An 18,356-nucleotide genomic window follows, 5' to 3' on the forward strand; every position below is an offset into this window, starting at 1 on the left:
GTCAGCGCTCCCAAGGCCATTCTCAGATCCATTGCTACTCCACTATTTTTTTTCCAATGTAGTAAATCTCCTTCTGTTATTCTCCAAGTTGATATAGTAAGCGGTGTCATTTTGAGAAGAAATACATAATGGTATATTAGAGGAATATCTCCTCATTCATGCTTAGAAAAAATTTATTACAAAGTAAGAAAGTCTGAATAGCATGAATTTATTATAATGATTTAACACTTCTGCACTTGAGTTAAGAATGCCCCTCCATAAATAACTGTCCCTAGAAAACATAGCAAATTTACACAGTTTACCATTTCCCAATGTTGTATAAATCCAGCGAGCTTAAATCACCTCCAGTTCGGGGGAGAGTGCCGAGAACTGGGCTGGAGGTTCACCCAGTCTCGGCGGGCAGCCCCAGGGGCTGGGGAGCGAGCCTCCCTTCTGCAGCTGCCCAGCTCAGCGCCAGAGCCGCCTGCCTCAGATGTCAGGGGCTGCCGTGCGGGAAGAGAAGGGCATGGGAGAAGCACAGCTCACACCTGCAGAACAGGTGGTGCCCAGTGGGCCCCGGGCATCCTGGCTGTGGTCAGGCCATTGCCTGTGTGGTGGTGCCAACGAGCTGTGGACTGCAGCGGGGGAGAGGCCGATGCCAGCTCTCAGCGGAGCCTGCTCTGCTAGACAGCCTTCTACTTTCTCACAAACTCCACCACCACTTTCCTCCTGGGCCTTCTGGGTCCTCCACGTACCGGGAACCCTCTCAGTCCCCTCAAACTCCCCAGACACCTGGTCTAGCCCTATTCTCGTGGACACTTTGGCTCTGTCATTCTGGCTTTCCTCTGGGCAAGTTTCCAGGGTTGGGTCAGCTTTCGGGCACCAAACTTGTAAGGTAGGAATGATCACTTCCATTTTTACAAGTAACTATAGATTATTACAGCTGAGGCTTCAAGGGTGTAAGTAACTCGCCTAAGCGTAGATGGCTCATCAGTGAGTGGTAAGGCTGAGTTGACTCCAAGGTCAATGCATGTGCTGTGTGGACACATGACGTCCCAACAGGGAAGACCGTACGCGCAGCGCCGCGTCAGGTGGGTGTGACAGGGGGCCGGGCGAGTCTGCAGTGCTGCTGAGGGTCTCAGGAAACACGGAAGCAGACTCGTCCAAAACAGAGGGACAGGGAAGAGACACAGGCAGGAGAGAGCTGAGGGTCTTTGGGAGACGGTCAGTGAGTAGCAAGTGGGCAAGGGCGAGTTGAGTTTGCTGAAGCCCAGAAGTGACACTAATAATTGTGCGAGGGAGGGTTTTAGAAGAAATTAAGAAGTGTCCATGAGTTTTCACACTCTGCTGGTGAGAACGTGAAGTGGTCAAGTTACTTTGGAAAATAGTCTAGCAGTTCCTCAGAAAGTGAAACATCAAGTTACCATGTGACCAGCAAACTCACGCCTAGGTATCTCCCAAGGGAACGAAAACAGTCCATGACCACCAGGATGTCCTGTCAGGGGAAAGTGAGGGAAAGTGCTGGAGAGCACCCTGGGCCACAGGAAGCCAAAGAGACAACACCATCCCCATGACAGTCCTGACAGGTCATTCCTACTGGACTCCCAAGAACCAACCTGCTGGTTTTTCCGGGATACCTACCACCTTCACCACCCAAGGTGGGTAGGTCTCAGTCTCGTTCTGGCCATTGTATTTTCAGAAGAGATCTCACTGAGGGCTGTCACAGCCATTATGGAAAAGGACAGCCACATCCATTAAGCTACATGGAGACATCTGTCTTCTCCCCAGGGAAATGGCATTAGCTAGCCCTCCTGTGGCCTCCACACTCACTAGAGGGTTATTAACCTACACGTCCCCAAGGGGTAGACATGCTGCATGTTTGCTCACCTTGGCCCAAGTGGTCTGGGAGGTCTCACTTCTGAAATGGTGGTGGAACACGCAGTCCTAGCTGAGATTCTAAACGTTCACCGTGAAACACCCGAGTAATGCAGTGACGTGCTGTAGCGCGGAGGGTAGTAGGCGGCTTAGCAACCAGGCCTGCCGCTGCCAGGACGTGGGAACACAGACAGGGTGCCGTCCTCATCTGTACAATGAAAAGGATGGATTCTATGGGCAATCGGGTCCAGTCCATCCAGAGTTCTGTGGCCCCGGAAGGGGAGGGGATTATGGTCAGGGCCTGGGCATTTCCTGGGTGCTTACCAACTCTGAGTGTGTGTGGTGGGGTGGACAGGCAGGGGAGAGAGCCGGGAAGCTGAGCCCGGAGAGGTCAGAGGCTCCACTGCTGAATGATACAGTGGAGCCTCGGGGCGTGGGAACAGCCCACTGGGAACAGCAGCTCAGAGCACGATGGAACGGGAACTGACTGATGACACTGGCCCTCGGCTGCCAGGGCCTTCTTCCTGTGGGGACTAGGGTGTCACCCACACCCCACTACGTCTTCCACACCCACATCTCCAGTGTCCTTCCTAGACTAAGGGGAACTTTCTGACAACTGGGGGCAAACTTGACTTTTTTCATTATCAGTTTGGGAGCTGGTTTTACAATGATTGTATCATTGCCGCCCCTGCCTCTGAGAGGCAGCTGCAGGGTCCTTGTTCAGGTGAAGGGCCTGGTGGCTTGGGGACAGGAGCAGCAGGGTCTCTGGCTACCTTAGTGGAACCCACAGGTGTGACCTCAGAAGTGGGCATTTCAGCCTTCAGGCCTCCCCTGCCTCTGCCAACACGAAAGCCGCCCAGCAGGCCCCTGTCCTTGTCTGAAAGGGCCGGCCTAGTTCATCCTTGACGGGCAGTTTCAGGGACAGGCTTCTAAAAGGGACTCAGAGGTGCACACCGGTGGGTCCCCCTGTGCCAGCAAACCACTCCACCTGGAGGAGGCTTTTGGTGTCCTTGTGATGGGAGTGAGTTGGGGCCAACCGGAAGAACCTACTAGATGTGGCAAACCATTTGCTCTCAGCTGACCACAGCTCTCCTTGTTTAACAAGTACTAAGAATAACATTTGCATAGCCTGGGGCTCTGCTCTGACTTTCCAGCTGTGTCCACTGATCTGATGAGGGGTGATCAGGGACTGGATATCACAACCACCTAGGGAAAACAGCCATGGAGGTCCTTCACTAACTTAAAATCCTACACATACCCAAACAGTTGCCCACATGAAAAATAACGCGCACTGAGGTGGGGATAAGGCGGTGAGCTGGGGGAGTGAGCGTGCCTCCAGCTCCATGATCACTGTGGACCACACCCGCTCTGCTCCTGTCGGCCTGGGCCCTCCCACGGTCTCTGGCCAGCAACCCTCTCAGCTGTGGTGCCCGAGGCAGGCCGAGTGAAAAGAGCCACTTGCAGGAGGAGGGTCCCTGCCTCCCCACGCAGTCTGGGGCACTCTAGGTGAGCCCCCACCGTGGGGGTCAGGTTTGTGCCTTCTGGAAGGGTGACTGTGGCAGAAGCTTGTCCTTGATTAGCCTTAGCTTTCTAAATCAAGCACTCTGAGCACTATTTACAGAGCTTCCATGGACACACTTTGTCCGTCTCCATTTTGCACACAGTTTTCTCTCTCACAGGATGGGGGGCGGGCAGCGGGCCGGCAATGTCGTGCCACAGACCCGCAGCGCCTCCACGGTGTGCCAGGTCTTGTCTGGGGAAACGGCTGAGGCTGGGCGAGCAAATCCCAACCAGTCACTTCACAGAAGGAGGGCAGATTCCTGGGTGCCGGACCCTCTCGGGGTTAGTTTGCGATTAGGTCAAGCCTGCAGGCTCTGCCGCCTTTGCACATATATGTAACTCAAAGTAAGACACAGGTTAAATGTGAGCATATGCTGTTCAATTCATACCGAAGACATTAGGTTGGACACGAAGTCACATCCCATTGCCAGCCAGGAAGTGGTTCCAGGATAGAGAGAGACAAACGGTGGGGGAAAGTGGTGTATGAAAACTGTTGATTGATGCTCTGCTGACATCCCATCTGCGCTCTTCCAAACTGCCCTCTCGGGGGAGGTAACGAGACAGTCACACTCCATTCTGGGGCACGTGATCCCCAACCAACCTCGGTGTAGATCCCCCTTATGATTCTTCTAGGGGCAAACAAGCTTCTTAAAGAAAGCACAGTGTTCTCCTGGGTCGTCCTGGCATCCCCTTCCTCTGGGGTGGGAAGGACACTGGGGTGCAGAGAGAAGGGTGTGGCTCTGTGGGATCCCAGAGCTGGGTGAACACAAGGAGGTCATGACACACGGCGCAAGAAAAACATGGTTCCGGAAACCCCACTTTCACGAGAAAATGGCCACCCATTTCTGCCAAACCAAAGAAAAAGCCGTTTCCCAAAAGCTTTCTGAGATGGGATGAAACTGATTCGGTTCCTCTCAAAGGAGTAAGTTTTTAAAAGGTAGGGAGACCGGCAATGATTTTTCAGCTTTTCACATGAATGATGACAGCTCGTTAGTCCTGACCTTACATTCACCTCAGGTTAAGGAGATGGAATTGGTAGGTTCCAAATATTCCTCTCCAAAGAACAAAAAGACCCCAGTGAAGGGAGGCTGGGTAGGGGGACAGCGCCTCAGCCTGAAGAGACAAGAGTTAGATCTCTCCAGGCCAGGAGGCTGCTCAGCAGGCTTCAGGCCGCCACCTAGTCCTGATCAAGAATTCGGGAAGCCACGCCGCCTGCTAGGGGCAGGCTACCCTGGGCAGCCTGACCGTGGCCACCAACACTGAAGGACAGAGTCTTGGTCCTGGTTCAAGCCTGGCGTGGGTGAAAGGGAGAGAGAATCAAAGCCACACTGTTCAGATCAAATAAAGTCATCAAGTAACACACACTTAGTGACATATCTTCCCCTTGTTTCCAACGACTGCAAAGTTTTAAACTCACCGGCTCTCTGAAGTTCACCACACAGCCCATCAGCCTGAGAGGCCCCGAGAGCCCGCTGCGAGCTGAAGACCCCGCCCGAGAGCTCTGCTGAACAGGACACAGCGTGAGCTCAACTGTGCTTCTTCCATAGGCTCTCCCGTCACAGGGAGGCCGGTGGGAAATGGGGGGAGCTTGGGGCAGCGGGACACAATCGGGCAAGTAGAGATGGTTCTTTGCAGGCACAGGGCAGTAGCGCTGGCAGAGCATACGCACGGCCAGGTTAACCCAGGGCCGTGGATCCTCATGGGAAGAGAGGGAGGGTCAGAGACAGCCTATCAGCCTGCAGGAGCTGCTGCAACCGCCCCCTAGTGGCATCTGCTCCAGACACAACCCTGGGAAGTGCATGAGTGTAAATAAAATGAACATGTCGGTCAACAAAATATACTGAGAGATTACTCTCATCTGGGGAAATGTGTGGATGGTAGGAAAAGTATTTCAGGCTTCGGCCTCCACGGGTGTGGCCACTCTCCTGTGTGATTTAGTGGTGGTCTCCAAGGGTTGGGTGGACGCTCCCTGTAGGCCACTGAGCCCTTCCAGTTACGGGAGGAGCAGCTGCCAGGCTGCTGCCAGCTGAGCCCGACTCACACCTGCCCTTCAGTGTTGCTTGTGATAACGAGCACCGACTCCAACCTCAGAATTAAACGACGACACTTAGAGGTAGGTGGTGAGAGAACAGGGTAGAGGTAAAAGGGTCTGCCTTTATGAAATTGCTTATGTTACAACAGCCACTTTTAAATTAGAGGGAGCTTCCAGTTGATAGGTTTTCCTCGTGTACAAAAGAGAGCCAACCGTTTCCAGCAGAATATTGAGAAGGAAAGACTAGAAGAGAGGCGCAGTATGCAGTGGCCTCTGCCGTGAATAAAGGGTCTCGTGTTGACTTTCTCGTCTTTGCTTGGCACAGAAGACCCTGCCCTCCTCCCCACCCCCCTTAGTGTGTTATCCATTGACTGTTCTCATCAGAAACACCCTGGGTTGTTAGGATGACTTCTATATTCAATACATAACAAACAGAATGCTAGTGAGATGGGGCCCTGTGAAAGGAGACACACAATTTCTTGCAATAAAGAAAATTTAAAATCCTACATCAGTATATTAAGAAACTGTTCTGATGGAAATTTTGCAGCAAGTTCTTTGGTATCAAATGAAAAAGATATCTTCCAGAATCTGACGCTCCTCCAGGTCTTCGGGGGTCCTGCTGGCCCCCATCTTGTTTCGGGCTGACTTCAGAGAACTGAGCCGGCAGGTGCTGTGCTTCCCGGCCCCAGCTGCTCGGGAGGGGGGCGGAGGAGGTTTAGAAGCAGCCTTTGGGCTCAGAGACTGAACCAAATCCAACAGAGATGTCTCATACCTGTAACACACACAACCCAGACAGAAAATGATCAGACTGGCAGATTAGAATCTGAGGAGCTCAAGATGGGCTGCCCAGGGCAAGAACCGGATCACAGATCCCCACCCCCACCCCCCACCCCCGGGCTAGAGGGCCTGCTGGGGGAGGGCTACAGGGGAGGGAAACACCAGAAGGCTCCTGCCATCCATCCGCAAGCTCTTCTGCTCACTTCTAATATTCCCCAGGGCAAGAACCGGATCACAGATCCCCCCTGTGCCAGAGGGCCGGCTGGGGGAGGAACTATAGGGGAGGGAAACACCAGAAGGCTCCTGCCGTCCATCCGCAAGCTCTTCTGCTCACTTCTAATATTCTTTTTTTTTTAATCTTTATAAATTTTTATCAAATTTATTGGGATAACACTGGTTAATGACATATAAGTTTCAAACATACAACTTCATAATACAACATCTGTATACATTTTGTGCTCACCACTGGAGATTGAGTCTCCTCTATCACCATGTATTTGGCCTCTTGACCCTCTTCAGCCTCTCCCCAGCCCCCTTCCCCTCTGGTAGCCCCCATTCTGTTGCCTGTGTCTATGAGTTTGTTTTTTCGTTTTATTCATTTGTTGCTTTTTGTTTAATATCCCACCAGTGAAGCTGTATGGTTCTTGTCCTTTTCCTTCTGACTTATTTTGCTTAGCATAATACTCTCAAGATCTGTCGCAAATGGTAATATTTCCTCTTTTTTTTTATGGCTGAGTGGTATTCCATTGTATATATGTACCACACCTTCTTTATCCAGTCATCTGTCAAAGGACACTTAGGTTGTTTATAATGTCTTGGCTATTATAAACAATGTTGCAATGAACATTGGGGTGCATACAGTGGTGGAGTTCAAATAATTTAACAACCAGTTATCTGCCCTAATGACTTTTAAATATAAAAAACGATATACCGAAAGGTAGTTCATTATTTCATGCATTTAATACTTAAATAAGAACAATAAAAGAGGTACACAAAACTAGATTGTTATAAGAGTTTTAAAATATTAATTAAAAAACATTAAATAATACTGACAAAAGAACAAACTGCTATTTAAGATATTCTCATATGGCTTCTTGATTGGCATCCTCACTTGTAACTTTTCTCACCCGTGGACAGAATGAATATTACTACGGGCGCTTAGAATACACTGTTGCACAGATGAAAGTTAAAAAACAGTAAGGATGTGATTTCCACATTGGGCGGCTGCGCAGGCACCCACTACTTAGAGAGAACCGTGATTATGTATCATTTTAACAAATGATTCGCTGAACTCAAAAAAAACTTAGGTACTGGTTCTTCCGAACCAGTGTGAACTGGCTGAATCCCACCACTGGATACATATATCTTTACAAATAGTGTTTCAAAATTTTCAGGTAGATACTCAGAAGGATTGGTTTTTGGGAAATCTCCATACTGTTTTTCATAGTAGCCGTACCAATTTATAATCTCACCAGCAGTGTACAGGGGTTCCCTTTTCTCCACATCCTCTCCAACACTTGTTATTACTTGTCTTATTAATAGCCATTCTAACAGGTGTGAGGGGGTATCATTGTGGTTTTGATTTGCGTTTTCCTTACAGCTAGTGATGTTGAGTATCTATTTATATATCTGTTGGCCATGTGTATGTCTTCCTTGCTAAAGTGTCTATTCAGGTCCTCTGCCCATTTTAATTGGATTGTTTTTTGTTGTTGAGTTGTATGAGTTCGTTACATATTTTGGATATTAGCCTCTTATCAGATGTACTGTTTGCAAATATCTTCTCCCATTAGGCTGGATGCCTCTTCGTTTTGTTGATAGTTTCTTTTAATGTGTAGAAGCTTTTTAGTTTGATATAGTCCCATTCATTTATTTTTGCTTTTATTTCCCTTGCCTTTGGATAAACATTCTTCATCCTGCTAGATATCAACCAAAATACCACTATGTCAGAAAGGCTTTCCTCAACCCCATTATCTAAATTAGATTGCTCCAGTTATTTTTCTTCTCATAATATTCTGCTCCTTTATAGCATTTAACACAATTGGTAATTATTTATTTATATGGGTTTATTTGTTTAATATCTCCCTCGTTTCACTGGAGCAATATGAGAGCAGAAACCACTGTACTCTTCAGGTTAAGTACTCACTAAGTAATGAATGAAACTGCGCTGTCACAATTATTCTCTTAAAAAATTTTAAAGTGTTCAAATAATATGAATATCTCCACTATAAGAATTGAAATACACAGAATTATACAAAGAAAAATATAAGTCCTCTCAACACTATCCTTCAACCAAATGCAAACCCCATTACTCTTCCCAGAGAGAACTGTGAACAGTTTAGTACAAATGCTTCCAAATCTTTTTTTGTATGTAATTACATGCATGCGCATATGCAAACACACACACACATGTATTTAAAAACTTAAAGTGAGCTATGCTCAGGCACTGATCTATGATCTGCTTTTTCACTTAACAGAATGTTTTGTAGATTGTTCCACAATAGTGCACATAGATCTAACTAATTCCTGCAAGCTGCAGCAGGGTTCTATTTTTATGGATGTGCCATTGCTCTAATTTAAAAGAATCCCCATAGCTTTTATTATCTCACTCTAGCTAACTTCTGTATTTAGCATTCCTGTTCTGTTATCTTAAGGGGAAAAAAAATCAGTATTTGGTAATTAGTGTTGATTTAAGGACAATTTACTTGAAAACATTTCTTTTACAGAATGCTTTTCTTGAACTTACTTTCTACTTCATTCACACAGATAATGCCAACATAACGTGCTTCAATGAACAGAAATAAAATGAGAAGACACAGTGAAGGTTCTAAGAGATCTCAGATAAAATAGCTCAAATTAGGTTTGCTTTTTACCATGCTATAAACTAGACAGTCTCACAAAGACCTAGTATCCATCTTCCTTTCTGAGATTCTGAATTCAGGTATGTATCAGTGATCCCCGTGTGATAAGTACCTTTTGTTCTTACATTCATGCCAAATGCCAAATATTCCTCACAGTCTATGAGCAAGGTGTGGAGAACTCAGGCATCATTCTGGCATGGAGACTCGAGAAGTTAAGAGTTCCTATAAGTTTTTTTTTCTGCCTTCTTAATGCTATTAGTTCTAGAGAGCCAATGAAACTGAAAGTCTGTTGGCTCAAAAGTTTGATAGCCAAAAAAACCTATATAGATACATAGACACAGACAATAGCCAGTATAGCACAGTGTAGCAAAGCCAGAGGGAAAGAGGGGTGGGGGCAAGGTGGAGTGCAAACAATATGGTGGACAGACGGTGTTACACTGAGTTCTACACTAGAAACCTGTATAGTTTTACAAACCAGTGTCATCCCAATAAATTCAATTAATAAAAAAAAAACTCATGGGAAGAATACTTCTTAAAAAAAAGTTTGACTCCTATTTCTATGTCAGTTTCGTGGTTCCAAGCTCCAACTTTACAAAGTCAATATCTATTGTGTTGGTGCTTTAAAAAGTGGACCTGGTTGATGAAGCTATTTCTCTAATAAATCATTACCATTTAAACAAAGCTGTGACTGGACACTTTCAGACAAATAGAACAATTCAACGGGCTAAATTCACATGTACACATATTTTCAGCAGATAACCATACTATTTTATCTATTTTAAATGGCATGATTTTTAGACACCAGTGAGAAACAGGTAGTATAAACAGTGAAGAACTATGGGAAAATTTGGGGATCTTCATTTCTGAAGACTGAATTGTTATTCAAGGAGAATAATATCTTAGTCATCATTACAATACTAATCATAACTCTACTATGGTATTTCTGGTAATAGCTCCAAATTAATATTCTCCATAAAAACATCATATCCAAGGTAGTGGTAAGAGATCAGACTATGAAGCCAGGTGCTAAATTTAAATTCTGGTTCTACCAATTTCTAACTATGTAATCCTGGGCAAGTTGTTTAACATTCCGGGCTTCAGTTGTTTCATCTGCAAAATGGGGATAAAAACAATGTCTATTTTCCTGAGGAATTACGATAAAGTGTTTAGCACTATGCTTGGCATGTAATAACTGTTCAGTAAATGGAAGCTTTTTCTATTATTTTTTAAGTTATTGTTAGGACGCAGGAGGTAGGCAGGGAATGGGTTTAGGTAAAAGGATCAGAAAGAACTCTGGGTAAATGTGCCATTAATGCTATCATAACTGCAGAGTTATGATAGAAAAGAATATGGAGTGAGAAGATTAAAGACAATTCAAAAGCAGAACCAAATGAAAAGAACTTGAAAAATCATTTGTATGGGGAATTTTTCTGATGGATAAAAATGCTATACAACCAAAGTCAGAAGACAAAAGATAAGCTGGGAAAATATTTGTGACATATTAAAAAAGGGCTACTTTTTATAATGAAAAGAGCAATTGTAAGTCAAAAATCAAAAGACTAACAACTCAGGAAAAAACAGACCAAAGACAAGACAACAGTTAGTAGAAACACAAATGACTTAAATATAAAGCTTCACATAATAAGAGAAATGATAATACAAGATATCATTTTCATCTTTCAGATGGCAAAGAAGTAAACTTTTGTATTACACTCTTAAAGGTGTAAGAAAATAGGCACCTTCAAATATTGTAAGTGGGAACATAAGTTGTACAACCCCTACTGAAGCAATTTAGCAATATCTATCAAAATTTATAATGAACTTTCCTGTGACCCACAATTGGCTTTCTAGGAATTTATTGTGTAGATATCCTCACACACATATAAATGACGTGAACAGGAATATTTATTACAGCATTATTTACAATCACAAAGGACTGGAAAGAACCCCCGTATCCACTCCCTGGTGAACTACGAGTAAATACATGATCGTCTGCAGCAGATGCACGGGATGACACTCACTGACACAGCCAAGACTGTACAGCATATCATCCCTAAAGGACACAAGGCCCTGGCAGTGCTTGGCTGGCTGAGAGACTGGGGTGTGAGAAAGCCTTTCTTTTCATTGCAAATCCCTATGAATTTATACCTTACAAATAAGACAGTAATTATGAAAACAATGTAGCTCAGGTCTCTGTGCCAAGAATATTGAACTCCACTGGACTTGAAACACTTCAATGGGTTCCTCCTGTGATCTGGGAGGCCCAGCATTTTATCCAGGAAAGCAAGATGAAGAAACAGCTCAGAGGAAAGCAGGCAGAGACACTGCCTTTCATGGAGATCCCTGGATTAGGAATAAACAAAATAAAAGTCTCTATGAGTGGTGAGGTGGGCTCTTAATCCTTATCTGTAATTGTGACATCTTAAGAGTAATTTTGAAAAAGTTTTTTCATAAACTTTGGTAGCATCATCTGACCTAACCCAAACTCATGAGCTCTGACTGAGCTAATAAGGGGCTATTTATATTAGTTGTTTATTTCATTTAATGTGAGTGATCATGCATTATGTAGTATTCTATATGGCATATACACAGGTTTACCTTAAAATAGTGAATTCTGATGCAAATTAAGCCGCAATGAGATATCACCCCGCCCCTGTTAGAATGGCTATCATCAATAAATCCACAAATGACAAGTGCTGGTGAGGTTGTAGAGAAAAGGGAACCCTCCTGCACTGCTGGTGGGAATGCAGACTGGTGCAGCCACTACGGAAAACAGTATGGAGATTCCTCAAAATTTTAAAAATAGACCTGCCTAATGACTCAGTGTTTCCACTTCACGAGATTTATCTGGAGAAACCTGAAACACTGATTCAGAAGAATATATGCACCCCTATATTCACTGCAGTGTCATTTACAATAGCCAAGATATGGAAGCAGCTCAAGTGCCCATCAACAGATGACTGGATAAAAAAGTTGGGGTACAAATATACAATGGAATATTGATCATAAAAAAGAAGAAATCTTACCATTTGTGATAGCATGGATTTACCTACAGATAATGTGACCAACTTTTTTATAATGAAAAGGACAAAAATAAATTGAAGAAAACAATACCGTAAATAAACATTTTATTAGCCCTGGCCGGTTGGCTCAGCGGTAGAGTGTCGGCCTGGTGTGTAGGGGACCCGGGTTCGATTCCCGGCCAGGGCACATAGGAGAAGCGCCCATTTGCTTCTCCACGCTCCCCTCCTTCCTCTCTCTCTCTTCCCCTCCCGCAGCCGGGGCTCCATTGGAGCAAGGATGGCCCGGGCGCTGGGGATGGCTCCTTGGCCTCTGCCCCAGGCGCTGGAGTGGCTCTGGTCGCGGCAGAGCGACACCCCGGAGGGGCAGAGCATCGCCCCCTGGTGGGCAGAGCATCGCCCCTGGTGGGCGTGCCGGGTGGATCCCGGTCGGGCGCATGCGGGAGTCTGTCTGACTGTCTCTCCCCGTTTCCAGCTTCAAAAAATTAAAATTAAAAGAAAAACAAAACATTTTATTCATTGCAAAAATAACACACTATAATATGATAAATCCACAATAAAAACATTTGTAGTATTTTATACTGTAATTATGCTTACTTGCCTATTAATTTTTAATAATAATTGTTAGAAAAAAGTACACCTTTAGTTACAAATAAGTCACATCACATGCAATGGATCGACTCTGCATCCATTGAATACGGACATTTACAGATAAGTCTTCCAATATCAAAAAGGAGGACATGTAGGAGGACACTTCTTGAGGAAGGACAGTACTTACAGAAAGACTGTCCTCCCTAAAGGAGGACGACTGGTCACCTTACTATAGAGTATTATGCTCAATGAAATAAGTCAGAGAGAGACAAATACCATATGATTTCACTTATAGGTGGAGTCTAAGAAACAATAAACGAACAAACAAAATTGAAACAGACACATAGATACAGAGGAAGAACTGGTAATTGCCAGAGGGGAGGGACTTTGGGGGACTGGGTAAAAGAGGTGAAGGGACTAAGAAGCACAGATTGGTAGTTACAGAATAGTCACAGGGAAGCGAGCACAGCACAGGGAATGTAGTCAACGATAGTGTGATATCTGTGGTGCCAGCTGGGACGCTGGGAACATCGGGGGGGGGGGCACGCTAGGTACAGTATATGACTGTCTCACCACTAAGAGGACACGCTAGGTACAGTATATGATTGTCTCACCACTAAGAGGACACGCTAGGTACAGTATATGACTGTCTCACCACTAAGAGGACACGCTAGGTACAGTATATGACTGTCTCACCACTAAGAGGACACGCTAGGTACAGTATATGATTGTCTCACCACTAAGAGGACACCTGAAACTGATAGAAAATTAAAAAAAAAAACGATTAAAAAAGAATGCATCAGCCTGATCTGTGGCGGCACAGTGAATAAAGCATTGACCAGGAACCCTGAGGTCAAAAACCCTGGGAGTTGATTCTTCCTGCTCCTCCCCCCTTCTCTCTCTCTCTCTGTCTCTCTCTCTCCTCTCTAAAACAAATAAAAATTTAAAAAACAAATGCATCCATGAAATTTATATATATGTGTATATATATATAAATATAATATATATATATATATATATATAGAGAGAGAGAGAGAGAGAGAGAGAGAGAGAGAGAGAGAGAGAGACTGTCTGAAATACATTTGGCTCCAAGAATTTTGGTGAACCTTTATCATTTTCTCTCCTGAGCTAAGTATTCACACAAAGATATTATTATGAACAGAAACAGATTTTTGAAAGTTATAGTTTTCCTCAACAATTCCCACCATTCAAGGTTCATGAGTAATATACTCTTGGCTGTCTACGTTGTGTTTGGAAGTTTGGGTAAAAGATTACCACTATGCAAGCAATGCACATGACCTTGGAAATTTTGATATAGAAAGCAAATTTGGGCAAATCTGGTAATTTGTACAATAAAATAATTTTTTTCTTTCTGTCACTGAAGCAGGAACTATGAACAGATTTTTTAAAAACTAGCACTCTCCTCCCCATGCCTGCACTTTAAGCATTGGAAACCTTACGATAGCTTAATTATTTTCTAGCATCTTAATCATTTTGTGAAATCATGATGTTAGATAATGGCCATTTAATATAAAATGTTCTCTTTTCTATGGGATTGTGACTTCCTACTAATTATGAATTAAAGCCTAATTTAGTATGGCTGCAAGCCAGAATGACAAATGAAATTTATAGATCGCAATGTTGGTTATATTGAGAGAAGAATCATTGTTGGACAGCTTGGAGTCAGAGAACGTTGCCTGCGAGGCTCCAGTAGGAAAGGCAGTGAGCCGACTGCAGGAGAAAACAGTGCAGAACCCAGAGGAAGAAGTGCTTGCCTTGTAAATTATACCAGGCCCAAGTGACGCTGGGCTACCCTGCTTATTAGCATGCACTTTAGAAAGTTCAGGGCACGTAGGGGTAAGCATTCATTCCATTTTATGCTACACATTATTGAAAACACATTCTATAACATAAATAATTCATCAGTGCATTGTTTGAAATTTAAGATTACAAAACCGAATGGTAGTGTTCTGTTTTATGACTGTTTGTGTTTTCAAGGAGAGAGACAATATGGATAGATGGACTTTATAACCTTAAATGAACCCATTAGGGAAAACCCAAGAGAAAAAAAAAGCCCTGCCCCTTCTGTACACACACACACACACACACACACACACACACACACACACACACACACACTTTCTGTGTGTGCCACAGCCTGATGTCTTTAGTCTTGAGAAAAACCAGGTGTTGAGGGCCACGGCAGTAGGGACAGTAGCTGCTCTCAGAACGTCAGTTGAAGCTGGGGGACTAGAACTGCTGGTGAGCGAGCTGAAACAGGAGTTCTCTGGAAGACAGATATCTGAGATTCTTCCAATTTAGGAAAAGAATTATAGCTCTCCATCCTCATGTCACAACAAAGGTGGCAGGGGGCAAAATCACCAAACAATAGCATTCAGTGAATATATAGTTAAAAGGCTCACCTACGTTGATGATAAGCATAGACAGTTCCTGCAAGAGTCATTACTTAAGTGGTGAGTAACTTACTTAAGAGTCATTACTTAAGAGTCGGGAGTGTGAACTCTGAGACTCCCAAAATCTAATTTTTAGGTGAAATGAGGGGAGATAGTGAGGCAGACTCCCACATGTGCCCTGACCAGTATCCACATGGCAACCCTGTCTGGGGCTGATGCTTGAGTACTGAGCTATTTTTAGCACCTGAGGCTGACTTGCTCAAACCAATTGAACTATCCTCAGCACCCAAGGCCACGCTAGAATCAATCATGCCACTGGATGTGGGAGGGGAAGAAGAGGAGAGAAGCAGATGGTTGCTTCTCTTGTGTGTCATGACTGGGAATGGAATCCGGGACGTCCATATACCAGGCCGATGCTCTATCCACTGAGCCATAGGCCAGGGCCAAGACTCTCTAATTCTTAGTATGATTGCATGAGAAACATGTCTGGATTAATACATCAACCCCAACTGGCCATTTTTCTATGAAATCTAAAATGAAAATTTAGAGATGGGAGAACATTCAGCCTTTTGGGGAGGTTGAGGGCAACAATACACAGTGTGTATCCTGAAAAAGGCAATTTCCCTTGGAAGTGCAAAACAGGACACTGCTGGTGAAGCAGCTAATATGCTGTAATACAAGCAATGTTGGACTGGCACTGGTGGTAACCAGGATGTCCTCCCAATGAATATGCCTCTGACCCAGACCATAATAAAAGATATTAGAGTGTACCTAATGTTCCTCCCATGTTAATTTGTTACTGGCAGGTGGGGTGGGGATAAGAAACAGTGCAAGTAACTATGTCTGATTTACTGTTCCAACTTCCTTTAATAGACTTTACTGGTGCTAGGACAATTAGAAGGATTTCACAGAAAGGGAGAAAAGAAGGGGAGTCAGCGGAGAAAACTAGTGTAGCCAAATACAGTGGAAATACAGTATTTTGGTTGTTGTGAACACATGGAATAGAACAAGCAGAAACTGATGAGGAAAAGTCAGAGTTTTAACAGCATTACCAAGACTGCAAGACCTGGTGGGTTTCTCCCGGGGGTCTGGCAGTAAAATGATCTAGAGAGATCAACCATCTATTCCAGTCTGGAAGAATTTAGAAAACTGGATGACAAGGAGAAGTCCCAATACTGAAACGTAAGAGGTGTCAATAAGAAAGACCGAATCTGAGGGAGACTGATGGGAAAACCAGTACCTCCTGGCTCATTAGAGTTGGCCTTGGGCCAGCATGATAACTGAAACTGACATCCTTTATTTGGGTCAAAATCAATGATAAATGGAAGGAATAAGGTAAAAATAAATAAATGGGTTATGCTAAGGTGAAAATCCAACATTATTCTGATGTCTGAAGAGAGGCTCAGAACAAGAGACTATTCTTTCTTAGCTCAAACTGCAGATGCACTCTGGTTGCCCAAGCTGCCTCTGCCTGTGAAAGCGGACAGGTGGGTGGGCCCCGCCAGTCTGAGCGCGGCCTCAGGACACGCCTCCATCTTGCCTTGCTTTTAGCCAGGAAGAGTCCATTTAGTCTTTTTTTCCTCTACAAAAAAATTCATTCTAATGCGAGATTTACCTATAATACATATTTTTCTCATCCCAAATAAATGTTGGAGTCATATTTAGAAAATGTCAGGCATTTGATAACAGTGATTTATACTTCAAATTAAATTTGTATATAGATCCAATAAAGAAAAAAAAGGAGAGAAGTTTTAATGGAAACACAGTCACTCTGTAGCATTCCTAAGGCAACTTACTTACGAGAGACACATGGGCATTTTTGTTCCAACAATCAACCTTGCTAACAGGCCAATTCAGGCAATTTTATTTAGCACCATTAATTCCCACCTACCTCTTTTCAATTTATTTATGAAATGGTTAATACAAAGAAGAGTCTTTGCTTTTTAAGGTTCTAGGCAGTTTACAATTTAGAAGAAAACAGTCTAACAAAAGAGAAGTGAGTAAGAAGCAAAATAGAAAAGGACTGGAGGGAAATATGCCAAATATTAAAATATTAACACTGATACATATAGTGTATACAGTATATACAGTGGGTGGAACAATTATAGGTAATTGTAAAGCCAGAAGCCACGCCACTATCAAAGCAGCCTTCTGCTCCATGCAGGTTCGCATTGGATTCGGACAGTCGGTAGAAAAACAACGGAGCCACAAACTGGTGGGCCATAGTCTTTAATCCTAGCTTGCACCCCGCGGGCAAGTAAAAACATACACTGGGCTCCAAAACCCACTCACATTCAGTGCTCACAAAGCTACTGACCTATCCGAGTTTCCTAGAATCAAAGGTCTCTAGCTCACCAGCCTTATTCTCCTCAGTTCCCCATCTCCTTCCTTATCCCAGATACAAACTCTACACAAACTGGCATCTCACTCAGCACTCCGCCATCTTGGCTGCTTCTCCTGGCCTCCTCCACGTGGCCTCCTTCTGCTCTCTGTTCTGCTCTCTCCTCTAATGATAATCTCAGGAACCAAGAAAGCAAGCTCCCGCTCCGTCCCCATTTTATAGTGTAGAAAACCAAAATCCCTTAATCCAATATACAAACAAGGAAGTCTCTAATACAAAGTCACTTTCTGAGGCATGATTGGATTGTACCACCCCACATCAAAAAGGGTAGGAAAGGCTTAATCCCAAAACCAAGCCCCAGGCTACAAGGATTCTGCCTGCCTTTAGCCCACCCCAACACACATTAATGTCACCTGGGCGACGGCCTCCTCATGTTATCTTTAAAAAAGTGAGCATAATACATTTTATCTGCCCAACAGTAATTTAAATGTTACTTTAAAAATGTACCATATTTTTCGCTCCATAAGACACACTTTTACCCCCCAAAACTGGAGGGGAAAATGCCCATGCGTCTTATGGAGCAAATGTTCATTTTTTTCTTTAGCTGCTGCAGGTTCCCGGACAACTAGAAGAGTATTTGAACATTAAAGTCTCTTCTCATTTGTTAATAACTGTGCTAATGGTTAATACTGCTGTTGAATTTACATTGTTGAAATATTATTGTGGTGTATTTTATTAAGTATTTTAACACACCATGTGGTTCAAAAATATTTTTTTTTCTTATTTTCCTCCTTAAAACCCTAGGTGCGTCTTATGGTCAGGTGCGTTTTATGGAGCGAAAAATACGGTATATATTAGCATTGTAATTGTCTCAAATAAGCACAAGTACTTAAGTGATTGTTGCCAAAT

At 43.9% G+C, this 18,356-nt stretch overlaps 1 protein-coding gene across 1 annotated transcript in view; it reads right to left on the reverse strand.

Annotated features, from left to right (window-relative positions):
- Positions 1 to 5,492: 5,492 nt before the first annotated feature.
- Positions 5,493 to 18,356, reverse strand: part of LOC136382983 (protein hinderin-like) — a 199,327-nt gene continuing 186,463 nt past the window's right edge. Inside the window, exon 6 of the mRNA XM_066352418.1 lies at positions 5,493 to 6,218. Coding sequence (XP_066208515.1) covers positions 6,008 to 6,218 — 211 coding nt within the window. The 3' untranslated portion in view covers positions 5,493 to 6,007. The remainder of the gene's footprint in view (positions 6,219 to 18,356) is intronic.

Source organism: Saccopteryx leptura, chromosome 11, assembly GCF_036850995.1.
Source record: "Saccopteryx leptura isolate mSacLep1 chromosome 11, mSacLep1_pri_phased_curated, whole genome shotgun sequence".
In the NCBI taxonomy this organism is placed as follows: Eukaryota; Metazoa; Chordata; class Mammalia; order Chiroptera; family Emballonuridae; genus Saccopteryx; species Saccopteryx leptura.